This window comes from Ranitomeya variabilis, chromosome 4 (genome assembly GCF_051348905.1).
Source record: "Ranitomeya variabilis isolate aRanVar5 chromosome 4, aRanVar5.hap1, whole genome shotgun sequence".
NCBI lineage: Eukaryota > Metazoa > Chordata > Amphibia > Anura > Dendrobatidae > Ranitomeya > Ranitomeya variabilis.
In genome coordinates, this window is record NC_135235.1 from 103,170,675 (window position 1) to 103,187,398 (window position 16,724).

The window sequence follows — 16,724 nt, forward strand, 5'->3', positions numbered from 1 at the left end:
CAAGAAAAACGAAATCTCTGAGCACTAAAAAATACTCGGAGGACCCCCGAGCATACTCGAGAAATCTCGAGTAACGAGTATGTTCGCTCATCACTATTCCTTACACCCAGGCCCTTTTCTCTGATATTCTTTTCACTCTCCAGTGCTACTTGTGCAGCTAATGAACCCGACTGGGGGACAATTAGAAGCAAATAAAGGTAGGTATAAAGTGTCCAATATAAGATATGGGTCTTTTTTAATAGCCATAACATAATGGGTGGAATTTCCCAAGGCTGGTGTAAATAATAAATTAGGTGTATCTTACAGCAGCATGCTTTTTAATGAGAGGCACGTGACTCTTAAATTAGGAATAGCTTTTGCTGTGCATGTACCAGAAAATCATATGTATGCAAGACAGGGGCTGGAGTAAGCTTGCATTATATTACTATACTACATTTCTCTAACTGTGTGTGACACCATCTTTTGATAAGCTTCACCCACTTTCAGAAATGTGCATTAAGCGGCAAACAAAATAAAGTTGAAAATAATGGAGAGCGTCTTAATTTGCTCTTATTTTTATGCCAGGAAACTGTTGTGAGGGTAATAATTAATTCCCTCCCCCAATGTTTTGTCTCTATAGATCCACTGCTTGTCGGCAAGTATAATCAGCTTTTAGCCGTTTCAGTAAGTGGGGTAGGACTTAGTAAAATATAAGCAAAAAACAAACTGCATACAAGGATATTAGGAAGGAGGACTTTCAGTTCAGATCAGACATGCTACAAGATAATGGAGAAGAGCAATGCATGGCGGAAAGTGAAAGGAAGTTCCTGCACCTATAATCCTGGAAAAATGCTGATTAAGGGTCCGCTGAAAATTAGGTTACAGATCGTGAAGAGTATGGCAGCTCCTGGACCTATTAGGCTGGCATGAAGCAGTTTTTAACTTGTGCATAATGACAGCAGTAAGACCAGATTTCGACAGGTGCTGTATGAAAATTTTTGTTGAACATATTTTCTTTTTCAGCCACTGCCATAGAAATATCTAGCATCTGGGGCAAGTCCGTAGATATCCATACACTTTGTATGGCCACATTATTGTGATTACACCCCAAGAGGAACCCCTTCTACTGACAGTTTTAGGAGCATGTGCACACGACACCTTTCAGGTGGGTCTGCAGCACCTTGAAAATGCTCAAAAGACTGAACACCACATCTTAACGACTGTACATACACGCAATATTTTGATAGTCTTGTAACCAGAACACGTAAAGTGAGCAGTTTCTGTCATGATCCAGTCCGGAGTTTGTTTTCCGCTATCCTCTCTCTGGACTGGTCATGCGGGGGTTAACCTCCTATGCCTCGTTTTGGAGCTGGCTGGGCTTTTTCCGTCCTCTGCAGTCTGCTGGCCAGCGTCAATGATAGTTCATGCTACCAGGCTAGAGCAGCTGACCCGTATACCCTGGTGATCCGTCTCCCTCTGACTTCCCGTATTTGTGCGACACCCGTTCCCTATCCCTGACATAGTGTTTATCTGGTGGTTTTCCTTACAGTGTATGACTCGGCCTTATCTCTGAACCCCGCCTCTTGCTTTCCATCTCTGATACCTCGTTCCCGACCGGCTTTGACTTCTGGCTTGTACCAAGATTTCATCTTACGTCTGACGTTTTGGATACCGCGCTTCCGTTTGGCTCTGACTTGTCTCTTGACTTTGTGCATTGCTGTGACGTCTGGTACTTCTGCTCCTGACAGTTTCTGACTCCGCTCGTCTGAACACTTTCGTTACCTGTGACACCGGTGCAGCTGCTCAGTGTTGCTACGCTGTGAGTGTGCAACCTCTCATCAGCACCCCCTGGTGGAGGTTGTGTAACACCCCAGGAAGCTGGTTGTTAGTGGTATTGCCTTCCTCACGGGGAGGGTGATGCCATGCCTGGAAGGGACAAGAATCCCTTTAACAGGTAACACGTACACACAACACTGTTCTGAATCCAGGCCAGAAGGGGGAGCTCTAGATCCGGTTTAAGGGTAGCTTCCCTATATATTCTGGGTGGAGGAGGAGTCAGTCAGTCTGAGTGAGGAGTGGAGCAATCTGTGAGGAGAGCTGGAGCCGTGCAGACACGATGTTCTACAGCTCCTGACAGGAGAGTCAGACAGATTGTAAGAGACTGAGGGGAGACGAGGCAAAGAAGAGGAAAGGAAAGATACTCGGAATGGAGCTGCGAGTGGGCTCACTCCAGAATCAGCGCAGAAACTGGAGGTCGGAATTCTGAGGTTGTGGGGGTAGCTGTATGCCCCACAGCAGAAACCGTCGGGCAGGAGATTCCAACTCTTCTGGCCGCCATTGCACACGAAGGCACAGCAGCAGATAGAGCCCGGAGTCACCATGAGAAGGGACACCTATAAAAAGGCTTGGGTTGCCTGCCATGCGGGTAATGTCCACCTAAAAGGACAGAGAGAGAAAGAGAGGACCTTCTGTGAAGTCTCAGACAGCAAGGAACTTAAAACACAGCGCAGTAAAGAAGGCTTCCAACCCCACCTTTCTAGGGGGATTCGGAATCGCTTCCAGGCTGCCCGGACCTCACTATCACCTGGTACCTGTACCCTGGACTGTACCTTTTTACTGGTAGAATGCAGGCAAAGAGACTGCAACCTTGTGTCCTCTAATTCTTTCCTACACCTTGCCATCCATCATCCTTACCAACTACACCGGGAGCCCTGGGGACTAAGTTCTACCTGTGGGGAACTAGACCATCTCTGCTGCAATACCATCATCCCCAGAGGACCCTTTTAAGCAGCGTCGGCCACCCCTTGCTGAGTACCGCAGGTGGCGTCATGAACACTACTACAGCAGACTTTATTTCCCATTAACCCTTTTTTTCAGACACCCAGGGCCACGGACTGGGTCACCGCCAGAACAGAACCGGCCCGGGACTGAGTACCCCACGGTCCTAGCGGGCGCTCCAGTTGCACTGAACTGCGCTGCAGCCGCATCAGTTTCCTTTTGGAATATGGCACAAATTAAATTTAAAAAAAATAGTTGGAAGCCCAAAATGACAGTGCTTTTTGAAGAAGGTTCTGCTTAAGAAACATCACGTGCACATACCCCAACAGTGAAGAAAGCATGCAGTTCCTCCGGTCAGCCTTCTTATTTCATACTAATGGAAGCAAATTCATCAGCTCCTATTCCAGTATCTACTCCTCCATATTTAAAAAAACAAACAAACAAAAAAAACACAGATCTCCTCTGTCCTGAATCATCCTTTCATCCAAAATACGGTAAGTATTAGGGCTCTTTCAGATGTCTATGATATCAGTCCAATGTTGGATCGCCAGGCACGGACTGACCGCACATCTCCTGATCCAAGAGTGACAGCCTCATAGAAATACATGAAGGAGATGTGCAGCCAGTCCATGCGTTGCAGTCCGTCACTGGACAGAATATCATGGACATCTGAAAGTGCTTACAGCAAAAATAAAGCTCCAACACTGAAGAAGAAAAGAAAATGTGTCCAAAATACCGATAATTACCATGATCATTTCTTCATGTCTAATACTAAAGGGATGAATAAAGTATTAATACAATTCTGCTCAATAAACACAGTCACATTGAAAAGTATTTAACATTTTATTGTAGTATAAACCTGAAAAACGTAAGAAATCCTATAAATAATACAAAACAGACATAAATAATTTGAGCTCATAGCTTAATTATTGGTGACCAAATTGTACAATAAGCAATCTGAATAGTTTCTCATCACATCACATTTTATATGTTACATGACTGAGCGGCCCCTCGTGTGACCGCACCATCATGGTAAGGGCCGATTAGTGTACAGTAAATGTGGACTGGTCTCTTTAATAAGGAAATAGTTTATCTAGCAGCAAAGAACAGTAAAGTATTGGATGAAATGAGGTCAGGAGTGCGCTCGTTGTACCAAATAATCAATCCGGCTAATGAATACTTAATGGTAATTCACCTGCAACATTTACAAACATCCGACAGAAATGGTGAGGAAGCAGCGCGGCCATTTATGAGACGGGTCTATACACAGGAAGCGGCAACGCCGCATTCACATTAAGTACAATGGAATCTTGGAAAAGAATCTCCAGATACGAAAATGAAATGTAAACTTCTCAAACACGTCTCTAAATGATATCCTCTATCCCCTGATCTCACGGCTTGGATCACATTGGTAAGTGTTCATGGGCCCCTGGAGGGAGATCGCAGATGTGCCGGTGTTAAGGAGAATAAGAATACCTGTTCAATGAAATGAATTTGTTGGGTTTAAAGGTCACTTAAAAACTCTTCTGACACGTGACATAAAAGTTCCCCTTTATAGTGTGAAGAACTAAGAGCAAACGTTAGTTGGTAAACAGATAATAAGTACATGTTTACCAACATATTGATAATGTTCTCTTATCCGTACCAGAATTTTAGTGTTTCAAGTTCTGATTCTTTGAAGAAACAGGTAAAAGAGGACCGAAATCACAGGAATCTCTATTTAAGAAAAGCTCTTCTTTATTACCCACTTGCTGTATAGCGTTCCTGAGCCATATACATCAGGACAGTGATGAAACCGTGCAGCCTGTGCTCGCACCATCATCTGCCGAGACCACTTTTATGGCCACGATCATAGACAGCTCCGACCCTGTCTGACGCCTCCAGCAACCAGTGGTTACAGAGTCATAGAAGGCAGAAAAAAAATGTCCGCATATGGCTACATCACAGACAAAAGTAAACGTTATAGACGTCCCAAAGCTGTCCCTGGGGTTTGAATGAAAACCCAAATATTATACTGCTAAGAAGTTCTCCACTCTTGCTGACTGCAGTATCTTCCTGCCAAGACTTGCATCTGCAGAAGTAAAAGGTGTAGTGTAAAACCTAGAAAACAGATGCATTGATACACTGCCTTACTTGGTTGCAGAACCGATGCCTGGAGAAGACCAGCCCAGAAAACTCTTACCGTCCCCGCAGAGTGTTCCCTACCCCTGAATGGGGGAGAACTGGAGAGCCCGATACTAGCAGGTGAGGTATAATCTGCAGGGAAGGAGACAATTTTCAATTAGATGTATTAATAGTGTCAGCCTCCAGGTGGCAGCAGACTATCCCATGGATTCCGTGTCCCCCAATGAGAATGGTCTTACCACAGATTCCACGACCAAATCACTGCAGCACCGAGCGGTTAGTGTACATGGAATGAAGACTAGAGGGGTACAGCTACTGTATATTATCTTACCTCAAACCATAATCCTGGGAATAGCAACTGTGACGTTCCTATCGAGCACATGTCGACAATAGCACAGGGAGCTGCCAGCAGTGGATCTTGATGATTTGTCTAAGTGCATTCAGCGTGGCAGACAACCATTAACCACCTCATTGCCAGCGGCCAAGGCGTGTAAGTGCAGGGACTTCTGTGTGTGACACTCATACTCTATAGTATATACTGAATAGATCAAGATATTTTGACATTTTTTTCTATTTTTTCATTGTTTCTATATCATTAACATGTCTATTGATTATGTGATTTTCAGAATTCCACCACTTTTTCTTCTTAGTATTGCAATTTCACTGATGAGTTTATGTTCCTACAATGTGAAACCACAGAAAAAAAGATAACCTATTAGGAGATAAATCCCAGTGGCCCTATATCAATGACCGATCCCCAGCAACATCGTACCCAGACAAATTACCACACCCTACACCAGAGAGATCCACAGTCTCACTTTTCAGTAAAGAGCCCTCCATCTATGATTGGTGTCTTTCCTATAGATGTAGAGGATGGCTTCATAGATTAGTGACAGACCCAGGTGTAAAGGTTATTAGAAAGATATCTGTATTTGTGAATAAACCTTTCCCATGCTGACTTTGGTCGCCCTCCTCTGCACCTAGGTCAGCAGGGCCCTTCATATACAGTACAGACCAAAAGTTTGGACACACCTTCTCATTTAAAGATTTTTCTATATTTTCATGACTAAGAAAATTGTAAATTCACACTGAAGGCATCAAAACTATGAATTAACACATGTGGAATTATATACTTAACAAAAAAGTGTGAAACAACTGAAATTATGTCTTATATTCTTGGTTCTTCAAAGTAGCCACCTTTTGCTTTGATGACTGCTTTGCACACTCTTGGCATTCTCTTGATGAGCTTCAAGAGGTAGTCACCGGGAATGGTCTTCCAACAATCTTGAAGGAGTTCCCAGAGATGCTTAGCACTTGTTTGCCCTTTTGCCTTCACTCTGCAGTCCAGCTCACCCCAAACCATGTTGATTGGGTTCAGGTCTGGTGACTGTGGAGGCCAGGTCATCTGGCATAGCACCCCATCACTCTCCTTCTTGGTCAAATAGCCCTTACACAGCCTGGAGGTGTGTTTGGGGCCATTGTTCTGTTGAAAAATAAATGATGGTCCAACTAAACGCAAACCGGATGGAATAGAATGCCGCTGCAAGATGCTGTGGTAGCCATGCTGGTTCAGTATGCCTTCAATCTAATATATAATTGCCTAGAATACTACTTCCTGCAATTTGTGCCAACTTCCGTGGCTTTGTCCGGAGCTAATGTCCGGAGCTAATGTCCGGAGCTAATGTCCGGAGCTAATGTCCCGAGATAAGTGACGTCACCAGTGTCCTACACCCAGGCAGAGCACAGGGGCCCCAGGCAGCATATGGGGCCCCAGGCAGAGCACAGTGGCCCCAGGCAGAGCACAGGGGCCCCAGGCAGCATATGGGGCCCCAGGCAGAGCACAGTGGCCCCAGGCAGAGCACAGGGGCCCCAGGCAGCATATGGGGCCCCAGGCAGAGCACAGTGGCCCCAGGCAGCATATGGGGCCCCAGGCAGAGCACAGTGGTCCCAGGCAGAGCACAGGGGTCCCAGGCAGCCTATGGGGCCCCAGGCAGAGCACAGTGGCCCCAGGCAGAGCACAGGGGCCCCAGGCAGCATATGGGGCCCCAGGCAGAGCACAGGGGTCCCAGGCAGCTTATGGGGCCCCAGGCAGAACATGGGGCCCCAGGCAGAGCACAGTTGCCCCAGGCAGAACATGGGGCCCCAGGCAGAGCACAGGGGCCCCAGGCAGAGCACAGCAGCCCCAGGCAGCATATGGGGCCCCAGGCAGAGCACAGGGGCCCCAGGCAGCATATGGGGCCCCAGGCAGAGCACAGTGGCCCCAGGCAGAGCACACACCAAATCGGAGGCCGAGGGGCCCCGCCAACCAAATCGGAGGCCGAGGGGCCCCGCCCACCAAAGCGGAGGCCGAGGGGCCCGGCCCCGCCCACCAAAGCGGAGGCCGAGGGGCCCCGCCCACCACATCGGAGGCCGAGGGGCCCCGCCCACCAAATCGGAGGCCGAGGGTCCCCGCCCACCAAATCGGAGGCCGAGGGGCCCCGCCTACCAAATCGGAGGCCGAGGATCCCCGCCCACCAAATCGGAGGATAAGGGGCCCCGCCAACCAAATCGGAGGCCGAGGGGCCCCGCCAACCAAATCGGAGGCCGAGGAGCCCCGCCCAACAAATCGAAGGCCGAGCGGCCCCGCCCAACAAAGCGGAGGCCGAGGGGCTCGGCCCCGCCCACCAAAGCGGAGGCCGAGGGGCCCCGACCACCACATCGGAGGCCGAGGGGCCCCGCCCACCAAATCGGAGGCCGAGGGGCCCCGCCCACCAAATCGGAGGCCGAGGGTCCCCGCCCACCAAATCGGAGGCCGAGGGTCCCCGCCTACCAAATCGGAGGCCGAGGATCTCCGCCCACCAAATCGGAGGCCGAGGGTCCCCGCCCACCAAATCGGAGGCCGAGGGTCCCCGCCCACCAAATCGGAGGCCGGGGGGCCCCGCCCACCAAATCGGAGGCCGAGGGTCCCCGCCCACCAAATCGGAGGCCGAGGGTCCCCGCCCACCAAATCGGAGGCCGAGGGTCCCCGCCCACCAAATCGGAGGCCGAGGGTCCCCACCAACCAAATCTGAGGCCGAGGGGCCCCGCCCACCAAATCGGAGGCCGAGGGTCCCCGCCCACCAAATCGGAGGCCGAGGGGCCCCGCCAACCAAATCGGAGGCCGAGGGGCCCGCCCACCAAATCGGAGGCCGAGGGTCCCCGCCCACCAAATCGGAGGCCGAGGGTCCCCGCCCACCAAATCGGAGGATAAGGGGCCCCGCCCACCAAATCGGAGGCCGAGGGGCCCCGCCCACCAAATCAGAGGCCGAGGGTCCCCGCCCACCAAATCAGAGGCCGAGGGTCCCCGCCCACCAAATCGGAGGCCGAGGGGCCCCGCCCACCAAATCGGAGGCCGAGGGTCCCCGCCCACCAAATCGGAGGCCGAGGGTCCCCGCCCACCAAATCGGAGGCCGAGAGTCCCCGCCCACCAAATCGGAGGATAAGGGGCCCCGCCAACCAAATCGTAGGCCGAGGGGCCCCGCCAACCAAATCGGAGGCCGAGGAGCCCCGCCCAACAAATCGAAGGCCGAGCGGCCCCGCCCACCAAAGCGGAGGCCGAGGGGCTCGGCCCCGCCCACCAAAGCGGAGGCCGAGGGGCCCCGACCACCACATCGGAGGCCGAGGGGCCCCGCCCACCAAATCGGAGGCCGAGGGGCCCCGCCCACCAAATCGGAGTCCGAGGGTCCCCGCCCACCAAATCGGAGGCCGAGGGTCCCCGCCCACCAAATCGGAGGCCGAGGGTCCCCGCCTACCAAATCGGAGGCCGAGGATCCCCGCCCACCAAATCGTAGGCCGAGGGGCCCCGCCCACCAAATCGGAGGCCGAGGGGCCCCGCCCACCAAATCGGAGGCCGGGGGGCCCCGCCAACCAAAGCGGAGGCCGAGGGTATCCGCCCACCAAATCAGAGGCAGAAGGACCCCGCCCACCAAATCGGAGGCCAAGGGGCCCCGCCCACCAAAGCGGAGGCCGAGGGTCCCCGCCCACCAAATCGGAGGCCGAGGGTCCCCGCCCACCAAATCGGAGGCCGGTCCCCGCCCACCAAATCGGAGGCCGAGGGTCCCCACCCACCAAATCGGAGGACGAGGGGCCCCACCCACCAAATCGGAGGCCGAGGAGCCCCGCCCACCAAAAGTAAGTGCGGCCCCAAAAGTAAGTGCGCCCCCGGGTGCAAAAGTAAGTGCGCCCCCGGGTGCAAAAGTAAGTGCGCCCCCGGGTGCAAAAGTAAGTGCGCCCCCGGGTGCAAAAGTAAGTGCGCCCCCGGGTGCAAAAGTAAGTGCGCCCCCGGGTGCAAAAGTAAGTGCGCCCCCGGGTGCAAAAGTAAGTGCGCCCCCGGGTGCAAAAGTAAGCGCGCCCCCGGCCCCGGGTGCAAAAGTAAGCGCGCCCCCCAGTCCCGTGTGTGAAAAGTGCTGCTGTAAAGCTGGTAGCGCTGTTCAAGCACAATGTATTTCCTTCAGGAAATGCCCATCTAATATATAATTGCCTAGAATACTACTTCCTGCAATTTGTGCCAAGAAAGAACATACCAATATACATAGTTATTGATACATATTATTTATTATTTACATTATTGTTCTTAAGCAAAGAACCGTTGTTGTGGCATTTGCCACAACACGCAAAGTTGTTGTCTGATGTCTTTCATCACTCCCCTCATAAGCATGTTCATGGATCCTGTGTAACTGTACCTTAAATAACAAGAATTGTCAAGAGCTGGTGAGTGCAGCCATTTTTTGTTCTTTCTTACTATTATTTATTAATTGTATTATTCTTACATTTGAATAAATAAAGTATATATGGATTCTAGACTCCCGATTCTTTAGAATCGGGCTGCCATCTAGTTTTGAATAAATCCCCAACAGTGTCACCAGCAAAGCACCCCCACACCATCACACCTCCTCCTCCATGCTTCACGGTGGGAACCAGGTATGTAGAGTCCATCCGTTCACCTTTTCTGCGTCGCACAAAGACACGGTGGCTGGAACCAAAGATCTCAAATTTGGACTCATCAGACCAAAGCACAGATTTCCACTGGTCTAATGTCCATTCCTTGTGTTCTTTAGCCCAAACAAGTCTCTTCTGCTTGTTGCCTGTCCTTAGCAGTGGTTTCCTAGCAGCTATTTTACCATGAAGGCCTGCTGCATAAAGTCTCCTCTTAACAGTTGTTGTAGAGATGTGTCTGCTGCTAGAACTCTGTGTGGCATTGACCTGGTCTCTAATCTGAGCTGCTGTTAACCTGCGATTTCTGAGGCTGGTGACTCGGATAAACTTATCCTCAGAAGCAGAGGTGACTCTTGGTCTTCCTTTCCTGGGGCGGTCCTCATGTGAGCCAGTTTCTTTGTAGCGCTTGATGGTTTTTGCAACTGCACTTGGGAACACTTTCAAAGTTTTCCCAATTTTTTCGGACTGACTGACCTTCATTTCTTAAAGTATTGATGGCCACTCGTTATTCTTTACTTACCTGTTTTTTTCTTGCCATAATACAAATTCTAACAGTCTATTCAGTAGGACTATCAGCTGTGTATCCACCAGACTTCTGCACAATACAACTGATGGTCCCAACCCCATTTATAAGGCAAGAAATCCCACTTATTAAACCTGACAGGGCACACCTGTGAAGTGAAAACCATTCCGGGTGACTACCTCTTGAACCTCATCAAGAGAATGCCAAGAGTGTGCAAAGCAGTCATCAAAGCAAAAGGTGGCTACTTTGAAGAACCTAGAATATAAGACATATTTTCAGTTGTTTCACACTTTTTTGTTAAGTATATAATTCCACATGTGTTAATTCATAGTTTTGATGCCTTCAGTGTGAATGTACAATTTTCATAGTCATGAAAATACAGAAAAATCTTTAAATGAGAAGGTGTGTCCGAACTTTTGGTCTGTACTGTACATTTAAAGGGAATGTATCATTGGAAAAAGCCCTATTGAATAATTATTTTTTTTTATGTTAGCAATTCTGTTATGTCTGTACTGTACACAGTTGTACACAGTATTCCATCTTTGCTCTGACAAGTATTACCCATTGTTAGTTACACACTTGAATTTGTGTACCTGCCGAACAGTGCAAAAACACAACAAAAAGGATATGAGATTATCAGTCCGAAGATGACAAATCAACTTCTCCAGGGAATCAAAGCGGCACAGTGTAGGAACGCATCCGATCATTATGAGCTTGTGCTTGGCTCTTGTGAGGGCCACATTCAGCCTCCTCCAATCCTTCAGAAGATCTCCAAGCTGCTCAGAAAACAAGTTGTAGAACAGTGATGAGCGAGCATGCTTGGATATCGTGTTATCTGAGCATGCGCGGGTGATATCCGAGGGTCTTAGACGTGCTCGAGTAATATGCTCAAGTCCCTGCGCCTGCATGTCTCATGGTTGTTAGACAGCCACAACACATGCGGGGATGGCCCGTTTGTCAGTAAACCCCTGATTTGGTTGCGCCTGTCTAACAACCGGGAGACATGCAGCCGCAGTGATTCGAACATATCATCTGAGCACGCCCAAGATACTCTGATAACACCCAAGCATGCTCAGATAAAACGATGTCCGAGCACATTCGCTCATCACTATTGTAGAACAAATTTAGAACTTTTCTCACATCGATTGAAAGTTCCTGGGAGCAGAGCCATCTATCCTGACTATGGATGTTACGTTGATGCAATATTAAATATATATTTTAAAACTCAAGAAGTTCTCAAGTTTCTAGTTTTTGTGGCTTTACACATGAAGTATGGAATATCTGCAAAGGTCACTGAAACCTGTACTGTATACACTGGATGCCGTCACATGACCAAACTTATAATGAAATCTATTGTTTGGCATTGACATTATACCCAAGGAGTCTTTCCCACTCTTCCTCGCTACTCCTTCAGTACATTGATACATGTCCTGCACAACGCTCTAAAATCACAGATGATCTGCACATTTCACCACAAAGCATTCTGTTCCAATACCAGTAGGGTCATAAAGCCCATTATGGGGGGGATAACCTTCCCATTGAGCGCATTTTGGGGGGATAACGTTCAAATTGAGCACATTTTGGGAAGATAATCTTTACATTGAGCACATTTTGGGGGTACATCCTTTACGTTGAGAACATTTTTAAAGGTAGAAAGTTTCTTATTGTGAAAACAAAAGATTTGCAGAATAGAATGAAACTTACTTTCCCGTCATTATTGCTTCTCACAAAGGACAAGATGATTATACTTTTGTCTCTTCCCTGGTATTTGTCCACAGTGTTAACCTCTACACCGCTGGTTGGTAAGTTCGTAAAATAACTAGAGATCACTTTTAATTGCTGCCGATACGGAGCGATGATCCCGATATCTGAGGGCTTGCATCCCGCCTGGTGACGGAGAAGAAATATTGCATGGTCAGAATGCATATTCTGAGAGACAAGGGCTGACTTTAGCAAAGAGGCTGCTTATGACAACCTATGATACAACATTATAGACTAAAGTTGGGATCGCAGCGCTGCGGCTCATTAGTGGCCGGTGATCGTCAAGTCACATGAGAACTGCAGCCAATGTCACATGAGTGTTGGTAAATGCAGCTCAGACATCACTGGAAAGGTGTAATTCCTGATGGCAAAGCAATTTTTGCTTTCAGTTGGGCCCAGCTTCATTTAAAAAGGTGCTGTGCTAGTAGTGGACAACCCCTTTAAGTAATGCAATGTGTTTAGTGTCCAACCAACCCACCTCTCTTCTCACTACTACTCCCCTCCCTCTGTAAATACCTTAATTTGCTCCCAGTTTCCCCATGGATCCAGTTCAAACTGCTATCAAAGCCACCCATAATCTGTCTCCTCCGTATATCTCAGAACTAACCTTCCCACATGTCATCTCCAGTCCACATGTGACCTCCTTCTCTACTCCACTCATATGTTCCTTACCCAATCGCCGCCAAGACATCTACCAAGTGTCCCACATCCTGTGGAATTCTGTGCCCCAACATGTGCCATTATCTGCCACATTCGGAACTTTCAGACAGAACCTGAAAACCCATCTCTTCAAGAAAGCTTACAGCCTACCACTACTCCGATGCCTCCTCACCATCACCGGAGCTGCCGCAAACCCCCAACCTCTTGTCTCCTTCCCCGTAGACTGTAACCCCCCAAAAGGGCACGGCCCTCTCTGTCATTGTTAGTTTGTTCACTGGTATTTATATTTATGTTCTGTATGTAACACATCCTTACGTACAGTACCATGGTTTCAATGGTGAACTAAAAATAAACAACATAGTAATTTTATATAAATGAGATACTGGCATGTAAGTGGTGGTCACATGGCTTAAACTTCACAAGTAGCCGAACCGACCTTTAGGAACAGAGATGTTAATAAGAACACCAGCTTGGCTTCGATCCAGTTACTAATTCCGCATTTTTCTTCCGTTTCCAAAGCCGGGATCTAGAAGGGATATTGAAAACATTATAAAAATGATCTTTATATATGCAGTAATAATAACTTACACTTTGGTAATTAGATTATCTTTTTATTAAAATAGCTTTTTGTGACATACCTTCTCTGTGTTAAGAAAGTAGACTGGGTTGCTCGGTTCTAAGACATCTCGGACCCAGACATTTTCAGGAGACTCCCTGAATTCCAGTTCCAGCTGCAGAGACTGGAGGCGAGGGAGTTGCACAATGGCAGCAGACACCCGCTCCGAGGCACATTCTAGCTGTCCTTCGTATACTAACTTATTGCTCAGAGCCATTATTTTGCTAGAGAAGGCACAAAACAGCTGTCACTAGAACGCAGATGAAAGATCACGTTGTATATTCACAATTTGTATCAATGACGCGTTACCTATTCATACGGTACTGCACATTCAGCTGCACAACAGCGTCCTGGTTCCTCTCCAGCCTCTTAAATAAACTCTCACTCATTCCCAATTCCCTGTGGAAACAATAAAGTAAGATTTCTAATTTTTCTTGCATCCCTTTATCTGGTGGGCAGCACACAAATTGGCATTATTTCAGATTGCATATGTTCATTCAGGGTGGCAACTCAGTAGGCAAATATGTATGAGATACGTCCTGGCTACTAATATCCACATCTCAGCCAGGATCACCGCTACGGCAGAAATCCAGGGCTCAGGTTTATTTTAAAGCAAATAAAATTGAGTTTGGATCTTATTTTCACATGTCAAAAGGTGAGAATATTGCCCTGGCTCCCAGAAAAGCAAAAGCAAGTAAAGAAAAAAAAAAAAAAAATGGCACGAAAAGGGTTACAGAAGATCTCGTCTACATATTTTTCTTCATCTTTGTGTGTACTGTGAGTGTATTAAACTCCGCTCTCAGGGACCCAAAATGATAAGAAAAGAAAAAAAATCACAAACAATTCCCTAACAGAAGAGAAAAAAGGAAAGTAAAATTTATCAGCGCATAGAAATAATCCCGAGTGTATCTGTCTCTCTGAATTATTTATCTGAAGGCTATAAAATAATTTATTGGGGCCCAGTCATCATTATAAGTTATCCATAAGAAGTGTTATCTGAAAAAAGATGGATTAATCAGTCTCCATGAGCAGCCAATCTCTACGGCACATACCTGGCTTCCATGCTTTGAACGAGTGGTGGTAGTTGTTGATGGTCGCCCACGAGAACAAATCTGTTAGCAAAAAATAAGGGACCAAGGCAAATTGGCTGACTGATCTGGGATGCTTCATCTACGATGCAGAAGTCAAACCTCCTTCTGGTGAAGATTGGATGATTAACACCCATGCATGTGGTCGCAACAACAGGCTGGTAAGAAAAAAATAAGTCAAATTATTTACAGAATTTACAAAAATCTACCAATCTGTTAGGATTTTCAGAAAAGGCATATTATACGGATGTGTGCTGCCTGAGTAATAATCAGACTGCACACATTAATGTAATTCAACAGGGCTCAGATCAGAGCTGTTTCACGCAAACCGAGTGTCCGCGTAGAAAAATAAATAATATTGCACCATGCACTACTGTCTTTTGTATTTTGGATGAGACATGCCTATAACAGTCTAAAAAATGTGCCAAAGAAATAAAAATCAGATCCCATATGGATCATTAGTATATTATCGGATATTTACGGATACTTTGCAATTATCAACATAGGAAACTAACTGATCATGTACCGTAACATTTTCAAATGTTGATGTAAAAAAACAGATGCCACATGGCCTAAAACAAAATACGGATAAAATCAAACGATTTCTCATGCTTGCCTGACCTCAGTCTGAATATGTGAAGCAATCTATATTTCTTTGTTTCTAATGGCGTTCATAGGAACGTTCATGTTCTATCACTATCCATGTTCGATCACTGTCCATTGTGAACATGCCAGTGATCAGCGACCATTTGCTCATCACATCTTTTATGTGGGCATAAAAATCGCTGACAGCAGCATTTAAATGGCTCCTCAATGCCCATTCAAAGGCCCATCGCCTCACCCTTGACATGATAGCTGGGTGCTGTTCTGTTAAGGTGGAGTCCCAGTTGCCGCAATCCATAGGCTTCATAACGAATTATAAAAAAAAATGTTTTTAAAGGGAACCTGTCACCCCCCCAGGCATTTGTAACTAAAAGAGCCACCTTGTGCTGCATTAATGCTGCATTCTGACAAGGTGGCTCTTTTAGTTCGGGTCCCTGGCAATGCTGCAATAATCGTTTTTGAAGTCTGTCCCTCATACCTCGAAATCGCCAGGGGGGCAGGTCTTTCCCCCTAATCCAGACGCGTCACAGCTGTCAATCATGGCCTCTGCGCGCCGGACGCCTCCTCTTCCTTCATTAGCGTCCCTGGCGCCTGCGCTGTTATTTTTTTTTTTCGGGCATGCGCAGTTGCGCTGCCCTTCGAACTTACAGCGCCATGACGATTTCGAGGTATGAGGGACAAATTTCAAAAACGATTATTGCAGCAGTGAGTGCCAGGGACCCGAACTAAGAGAGCCACCATGTCAGAATGCAGCATTAGTGCAGCACAAGGTGGCTCTTTTAGTTACACACGCCGGGGGGGGGGGGGGGGGGGGGGGGGGGGGGTAACAGGTTCCCTTTAAAGATTACTTTTAAAAATATTTTAAAGAATAAAAATTTGATTTGACCCTCATGTCGACAGGAAATGAAATAGAAGCTGGTATTCACACATATGTAAAAGTCTAAGCTATGAAAAGTATAAAGTTAACCTGTACTGTAAAAAAGATAAAGAAAAGATTTGAAAAGTCAGAATTACCACTTTTCAATCACTTCACCGGTTCAGATTGCAGTGTCATTTTTTACCGCACATGAATGCTTTAAAAATCAAACCCGTAAAAAAATAAAAATAAAATGGTGGAAATGGATTTTTTTCTCCACCATTTTTCCATAGATATAGAGTTCTTTTATCCTTGTTTTTAAGTGCATGAAATGGTCAAGTGATAGGCTGCACTCAAATCTACAACACAAAAAATGAGGCAGCGTACAGCCGTATCGAAGAGAAAAATGAAGAAAGAAAAAAAAAAAAAAGATATGACTCCTTGAAGAAGGGGAGAAAAAAAAAAAAGTAGAAAGAAAAACGCCCCAGAGGGGTTAAATTCAAAAGGACAAAGAAATATGAACTGATAAGGGGTGGGGAGGTGACCCGGAGACTCATTTTAGGGAAGGTACATATGCTTTCAGTTGGTTAAGGTCATGTTTTCTGATATAGACGGTAGATGCGACAGTCCCCGGACACACACACACACACCAACAGTCCCCGGACACACACACACACCGACAGTCCCCGCACACACACCAACAGTCCCCGGACACACACACACACACACACACACACCAACAGTCCCCGGACACACACACACACACACACACACACACACCGA

General features: G+C 47.3%; 1 protein-coding gene across 1 annotated transcript in view; it reads right to left on the reverse strand.

The window, feature by feature from the left end:
* Nucleotides 1-3,581: 3,581 nt before the first annotated feature.
* Nucleotides 3,582-16,724, reverse strand: part of DNA2 (DNA replication helicase/nuclease 2) — a 73,480-nt gene continuing 60,337 nt past the window's right edge. Inside the window, exons 15-21 of the mRNA XM_077258994.1 lie at nt 14,447-14,640; nt 13,704-13,793; nt 13,417-13,618; nt 13,215-13,304; nt 12,062-12,244; nt 10,985-11,133; nt 3,582-4,203 (exon numbers count right to left, since the gene is read on the reverse strand). Coding sequence (XP_077115109.1) covers nt 4,161-4,203; nt 10,985-11,133; nt 12,062-12,244; nt 13,215-13,304; nt 13,417-13,618; nt 13,704-13,793; nt 14,447-14,640 — 951 coding nt within the window. The 3' untranslated portion in view covers nt 3,582-4,160. The remainder of the gene's footprint in view (nt 4,204-10,984; nt 11,134-12,061; nt 12,245-13,214; nt 13,305-13,416; nt 13,619-13,703; nt 13,794-14,446; nt 14,641-16,724) is intronic.